This window comes from Gymnodraco acuticeps, unplaced genomic scaffold (genome assembly GCF_902827175.1).
Source record: "Gymnodraco acuticeps unplaced genomic scaffold, fGymAcu1.1, whole genome shotgun sequence".
In the NCBI taxonomy this organism is placed as follows: Eukaryota; Metazoa; Chordata; class Actinopteri; order Perciformes; family Bathydraconidae; genus Gymnodraco; species Gymnodraco acuticeps.
Genome location: NW_022990732.1, coordinates 267,135 through 274,634, shown reverse-complemented (window position 1 = coordinate 274,634; position 7,500 = coordinate 267,135). Strand labels below are relative to the sequence as shown.

Sequence of the window (7,500 nt, the reverse complement as noted above, 5' to 3'; positions counted from 1 at the left end):
TGCCCTCATTGGTCATGTGCTGCATTCGTGTGTGTTGGAGGAGGGGCTCTGTGAGGAAGTCTGAAGGAAGGGGCAGATTTTTTTCGGCTGCGTACTTTCAAATTCTAGTGCACTCGAATTTCACTGGTTTCTCCATTCTTACCCTACCTTTAAATTCCACTGCAATATTATGAATGTACCATGATGATGTCACCTAGATTGGAATTATATATGAAAACAGAACACACTGAATGTTGACTTTAATTAAATGTATTATGTCAACAAATTACCCATGATTGTATTAGCTTAGTTGAAAGCACTGATATAAATTGAAATAATAAAATATTAGGGTCAACTTGATTCAGTGCATGTTTCTCTACTGCTACTTGAAAGAGTGTTGTACAATCTATGATTCTGTCTAGGCTTTATTAGGGTAATATTTGATTATATGCAGTCTTCTTCCTCCATTTTTAAAGAACAGTGACTCACACGGTGATACATTTCTCACTCACCATTATTAAAGAAGTGGTATGGCCCTTGTTAACAAACGGAAGGAAGCATCATTGAATGTTGTTCTGCTGTCTGGTGTCATTGTAATACAGCACGTACAATATCAGGTTCAGGACATTAACATTAGTATACATAGTTAGTATGTGTATACTAACCTATAGTTCACACTGGATTTAGAAAAAGTGGCTTCCATGTCTTTACTGCATATAAATGAATGAGTTATGAAAAAGCATCAAACTCTACATTTTCTGCACTCTGATTATGTCTTTATGTCAACACAAGATACTCTCTGGATGACACAAACTTTAGAGAAGCGGCCTGTGGTTCTCTAAACTTATCTAAATATAAATGACTTGAAGACAACACTGCCCTCCCTTGGGTCCTAAGCAATACATTAAGGGTGAAGATATATGGCTCCTTATAATGAAAGGGACTCATACACTTCACTATACTTCTACTATACTACTGCTTCTACTACTTCTATATTTCCCAGCAGAGGTTGGAAATAATAAGTAAATTGACTCAAGTACTGTACTCAAGTAACATTTTTAGATACTTGTACTTTAATTAAGGGGGACCTATTATGCAAAATGCACTTTTTGACGTCTTATACATAAATATGTGTCCCTGGGGTGTAAGGAGACTCACACAGTTTCAGAAAATACAACCCTCTCTCTTTTCCTCCTTACCCACATCTCTGAAAAATAAAAAAAACGGGAGTGCAAACGAGCAGATCCAGGATTTCGCTCCTATGACGTCATTGGCGAAATGTGGCACACATGACACGTCCCAACCTATCGTCTCCGTGTATACAGTCGTCTAGCTCAGTGGTTCCCAACCTGGGGGGCGCAGGGGGGGCGCCAGGCCTCAGATGATTTGAGGCCAAATATCATATTTAGACTTTATTTTTTTATTTTTTTACATATTAATTGTAGGCAATACATGATTGTCGCTAAAGGCCTTGTCTCTATTACAATAAAATATAAAAAATAATTGATTAATTAATTTTAATAAAAATTCAAGTTAGTAGCTAAGGCATAAAAAGACAGACATTTATAATTCTTTCTTTAATAGAAATGTTTCTTCTGCCCGTAAAGTGTCCAAACCGGGCTTGTCTGGATAAGCGCATTTTTTAAAGCATAGTCATTGTCCATGCCGGTTTCAGTTGGATTATTCGTCACAGTTGCTCGATCAGATCGGTCTCCTCAATTTTGTAGATTATTTACGACTTTTTAATCCACATAAACACATCGTCAAAATCCGGTTTACTTTGAGCATGTGTTTTAAACAGTTAATCCCCTTTGTGAATTGTTTTCCACTTCCGCGCCGTCCCTTTCATTTCTTCATACAGCGGGAATCCAAATGAATTAAGTCACTCCAATAGTGCTCCTTAATTACGCTTTATCCTCCTTTAACAAAATACCAGGAGTCATTTGGGGGGGCTCTTGGGAAAAAAGGTTGGGAACCCCTGGTCTAACTGAATCCCCTCTCGCAGCTGTGTGTCTGTGTATTCAGCAGAATGTCTGCAGGAAGCACTTAGAGTAAAGTTGTTATATATATAATACATATAATGGCACTGTTCTAGCGGTTAAACACTCAAGAAATAACATGTCAAGCTATGTGCTGTATCAGAAACAATGCGCTGCGTGTTTGTGGGAGTAATATGGTCTGCGTTGTAGAGCCGATGAATGGGAGTCGGAGGCGGTTTATTACATATGGAACTCCACACTTTATTTTCCATTAGGCAACACACTAAATACCACAGTGAATTATGTCCCGTAATGTTCCACCACACAAGCCCCCCCATAATTCACCCTTAAATATTAAGATGCCCTGAGACACAGTGTCGTGAAGAAAAAAAGGGGGGCTTTGGGCTTAACAGGTTTTAAAACTAACTAATTTAATAAAAATCACAGTTGTATTAACACAATGCACTGTTTTTTGAGAACAAAAATTCGTAACTAATGCACCATAATACATTCTGACGAAAATAAAATTATTATGAATACAAATAAAATAAAAGAAGAAGTGAGTTACTACAAGCTATAAAGTAGATTTTAAAAACGTTGTATAGAACAAAAGCTCACTGCTGGACGTTATAGAAATGCGTGTGTGCACCACGACAAAGGAGCCTCATTCACTTTACATTGGCGTTGTTTGCGTGGTGCAGACACGTAAATGTAGCAAAGTTCGTGACTCCACCACGCACTGCGGTGAGACCAGGTTGTAGGAGACATGAATATGAACGACAACGCACGGAGTGTGAGTAATGTGGAAGTGCTTTTAAAGTTTTATTTGTTCAACATTAATAACGATTCCAGTGTCTTGAAATTAAGTGTGACTAGCTAACGTTAACTATGATAGTCTTAAAGCTCCCATGTCATGCTTTTCCGGTTATTACCCGTCCCCTTGTGTGTTATGAAGGTTTTTATGCATGTAAACGGTCTGCAGAGTCAAAACCCTCAAAGTACACCCTGTAGACCTGCCCAAAACGCCTCCTTGGAGATTTCTCATTTTCCATTGTTTACTTCCTGGGCACTCTGATGATACCCAGAGGCCACACCCTCTGCCAGCATTTCACAAAAACAAAGCTTCCCAAACCTTCCAGCGATTCATGCCGGATATGTACAGCGTAGGACACTGAAGAACGATGCTGTTCCTACTTTCTTTGCCCCAGCGGGAGATTCGGGTACACAACCTGTAAGTATTCATTGTTTTGTATTTATGATGTTTAAAACAAACAAGGTATCTACCACGACTGTTTAAATGGGTAAACGTTTTTCGGGCTACTACGTTGGGATGGCGGAGAAATGACTGCAAGGAATCTGGGTGTGACCCTAGATAACAACCTGTCCTTCACTGCAAACATCGCTACTACAACCCGTTGCTGCAGATACACGCTTTACAACATCAGGAAGATACGTCCCCAGCTGACACAGAAAGCGACTCAGGTTCTGGTCCAGGCTCTCGTCACCTCACGCCTAGACTACTGCAACTCCCTCCTGGCTGGTCTACCTGCATGTGCCATCCGACCTCTGCAGCTCATCCAGAATGCAGCGGCTCGTCTGGTCTTCAACCTTCCTACATTTTCCCACACCACTCCGCTCCTCCGCTGCCTTCACTGGCTTCCAGTAACGGCTAGAATCCACTTCAAGACACTGGTACTTGCTTACCATGCTGCGAATGGATCTGGCCCTTCGTACATCCAGGACATGGTTAAACCGTACACCCCAGCGCGTGCACTACGTTCTGCATCAGCCAAACGACTCGCTGCATCCTCGCTGCGAGGGGGACCCAAGTTCCCAACGGCGAAAACACGTGGGTTTGCTATCCTGGCTCCAGGATGGTGGAATGAGCTCCCCATTGACATCAGGACGGCAGATAGCTTGCACATCTTCCGGCGCAAACTGAAAACTCATCTCTTTCGACTCCACTTCGAGCGTTAGAACGATTAACGAAGCACTTTTATACCAATAAAGGACTGGCTTATCTAAAGCCAGTTGAGTAGCACTTGAAATGTTTTTGCTCTATGAAGCCTGATGTACTTATATGATTCTGTTTTCTTCAAGTTGTATTTTGTTGGACGAACGCACTTATTGTAAGTATTGGCTTTTTTAATATTAGCCGAAGAGACAAAACATGAGTGGCATGGATAAATAAGTTTAGATATACCTTCTGCTTTAGTAAGAAAAACGCCAAAAATAGTAAGATCTCTAGTTAACCAACGACTGAGAGATTTCTTCATATCTGTGATACGGTTACAAATATTAAGATCTTCTCTCCTGATAAATTTTTAGATAATGTTATTCCTAAATATTTCACTTCAGGACAGGTACCACTCTAATAGAGTCAATAGTGGAATCATATGAATGGATAGGGATTCCCTGTAGTAGCGGGCAGATACCGTTAGGCGGCACTGCAGGGCCCGGTACCGCACCCCGGAAGAGACAGAAGAAGAACACGTCGTCATTGTTTTGGTTTGTCTTTTGTACAGATTGGATGGTAGAACACATCTAATCTTTTATTGTCCAAATACTAAGGTGAGTTCAGCAGACTGATAACAGAAACCTGCTGAAACAGGACGGTTATTACAACGTTATTATAGCGTAATATGACACGTAAGATCTTTTATTGCAGCTTTCACTTTCCATAGGTAAGATTAGCATACTGGGACACTTATCTGTCTGGAATAGGATAACTCGATTAAAATGTAATGGAATAACATTGTTTGAAGAGTAGTGTAAAGTTGGTATAACTGCATTTGACCGTCCTTTCAAAATAACGACATGATTCAGGTGAAGAAGCAAGGAGTGTCAGCATCGACCTGTTCACAAAGCAGCAGTTATTACTATTATTACTATTATTATACTTACATTTAAGTACACTTTTGAGGTTCTTTACTTTTTTTTTTTGTAACTTCAGTTACTTTACAGATGTGGATGAATGATGTGAAATATAACCAAGTGTTGAATCAGACTTTAGTTCCACCTGGAGTAAATCCACAAGCTACCCTGCAGTATACAAAGTCATTCAAACTAGCTGCACCTTTACCAGCTTTGAGAACACTTTCATGATCAATCATTATAAAACATATCATATATATTATTCTGAAACGGACCAATCTGCACAACGACTACTTTTACTGTCGCTACTTTCACTATATTTGATGAGAATACTTTCTACTTTTAATACTTTTCTACTTTGACTTGAGGAACATTTTGAATGCAGGACTTTTACTGTAACAGAGTATTCCTACACTCTGGTACTTCCACTTTTACTCAAGTACAAGATCTGAGTACTTCTCCACCTCCTCGTGTAACCTGTACGTTTGCAGAGACATAAGTGTGAAGATGTGTATCAAATGCTATTTATAAGCAATAACAAACATAATGGAAGCTGTATATGTATGTTAGTGATAGTGTGTTTCCTGCTAAACATCATGTAGGTTAATGGTAATGAGGAAAGGTCAAAAAGAATAGCTAAACCCTGCAGGAATAAATAACATGACTTATTTAATCATTAATAATCATTTGATTTTAACATAAGACTTGACAACCAAAGGCTGCTTTATACATTCAAATAAAAAGGTGTACCATGTGTGACCAGCTCAGACGTGTAATATGTTTGTCTATATGAAGTGTGAAATATACAGGGTAGTGTCCATGCACAAAGAGTTGATACTAGAGGTCAATTCATTTGCATTAAAGTTCATTTAAAATGTGGTTGAATGACTTTTTGGCAGAAGTACTCTGTGGAGCTAAAAACTGGTACTAACTACAATTTGGAAGAACACTTTCCTAAGTATAAGAGAAGAACTGATGCAATTCACAATAAAGGAAATAATCTGGTCAAAAACATCCAAACACCTGTGTTTCAGATCAGTCACCATGACAACCAAGCATGGGCTGATAACCGATTCATTCAAGGTGGTGAAGAAAGCAAAGAGAGGGGCGAGAAAAGCCAAGAGACCCCTTTCACCTCCTCCGACACACCAAGGTAAAGGGTGTGTGTGTTCATAATTCCCGCTCAGTGAAACAGAAAGACTGAAAAACACATTCACATTTTCCTATACATCTCTTTCTATTTTAGTTTGATGTCAGCTTTAGTTTGTAGCTCTATCGACTGATACCTGCATACTGTTGGTGTGTCCTATACAATTCACAATGTGACCGTAGCCTTTATGGAGATGAAAACCTGATGTCCAGTTTATATTAAATATAGCAGTGTTTTAGGAAAAAAATATTAGATTTTTATTTTTAACTTTTGTTTACATTGATTAATATCTACCTATTTCATTGCTGTGTTTGATGAATCTGGTACTTGGATGTGAGATCAGATATATTTCACATAACCTCTCTCTGACTCTGTCCTTGGAGCAGAGTCTGGAGCGGCGACGCTGCAGGAGGAGGAGGAGCTGTGGACCCTCAGACACTTCGACCTGGACTGGAGGTTTGGGCCCTGCACAGGTAACACACTGCCCAAACAGATAAAGTGCTGTCAACTCAAATATCTGTCACTGGTTTACATTTGTGTACAGGGTGACAATCTCTGAGTATTCAAATCCATTTCAAATAAAGTGCTTCATCAGGTTTTCATGAAAAAGGTAATAGAATCAGGCCCAGTGCCTCATGCTTAATCAAATAAAGACTGACCGTATCCAACGTTCAGATTGATTGTCATGTTTCAGAAATGCCCTAAAGAATAATCTGACTTTTTAAAAAACATATCTGTGTTTGTTGTTTTAATCAGAGTCAAGTGAGTTTTATCAGATTTCAGTCAGACAACTCACGTGTTTCTTAATATGTTTATTAGAAGCAGCATATAGTTTGATTTTGACGTCTAGGCTCGGGCCTCATCACTCCACAGATTAACCTAGAACATTGAGTGATGATTAGATAACTATCCCCCGAGCCTACAGGTGGAAGCTGGGGGGGAGCTGGGGTGGTGGGGGGGCAGGCGAGCAGCATCAACATGAAACACAGCAGCAGGAACATGAACGCAGCAATAGCAAGTGAACACAGCAGCAGCAGCAGCAGCAGCAGCAGCAGCAGCAGCAGCAGCGAGGCAGAGGCAGGAAGACCTGGCAGCTTAAATAGAGCGGCATGTTTAGGAGAATGTGTTTGGTTGGTTGTAAGAGGGACGAGGTGCGTCACGTGTTAATATATCATTGGTGCTCAAGTTGACTGCCTGAACTAGCTCGCAGGCTTCGCCCCATATTTGATATTTCTTTGTGCATCAAGTAGAGACGGGTCCAGGATGATGTTAGCAGTGGCGTTTTTATATGTACAAAAGTGGTGGGGCACAAAAAACGTAGATGTCTATCAGTGACGTGCGGTGAGGTTCATGGCTGGTGAGGCACTGACTCTTTCAGAGTCAGATTTACAAATATTATATTTTGACCGTAATCGAAATATTCGGTTATTTTTAAAAGCTTTTTTAGTCTGATGCTTCAATTAATTTTAAACAGACCGTTCAACAAAAGGATACCCACATCTAAATATTGGATTGTTC

At 39.9% G+C, this 7,500-nt stretch overlaps 1 protein-coding gene across 5 annotated transcripts in view; it reads left to right on the top strand.

Annotated features, from left to right (window-relative positions):
• The first annotated feature begins 3,135 nt into the window (after positions 1-3,135).
• pold4 (DNA polymerase delta 4, accessory subunit) overlaps positions 3,136-7,500 on the top strand; it is an 8,873-nt gene continuing 4,508 nt past the window's right edge. Inside the window, exons 1-3 of one of the 5 annotated variants that reach the window (XR_004570586.1) lie at positions 3,136-3,189; positions 5,867-5,992; positions 6,369-6,455. Coding sequence is in view for 4 of the 5 variants with exons in the window: in XM_034231822.1 (XP_034087713.1) it covers positions 3,140-3,189; positions 5,867-5,985; positions 6,366-6,455 (259 nt within the window). In the remaining variant the exon portion in view is untranslated. Of the gene's footprint in view, positions 3,190-4,394; positions 4,530-5,866; positions 5,993-6,365; positions 6,456-7,500 lie in introns of those variants that run through there. The other 4 variants (XM_034231823.1, XM_034231822.1, XM_034231824.1 and 1 more) reach the window with 4 other exon arrangements.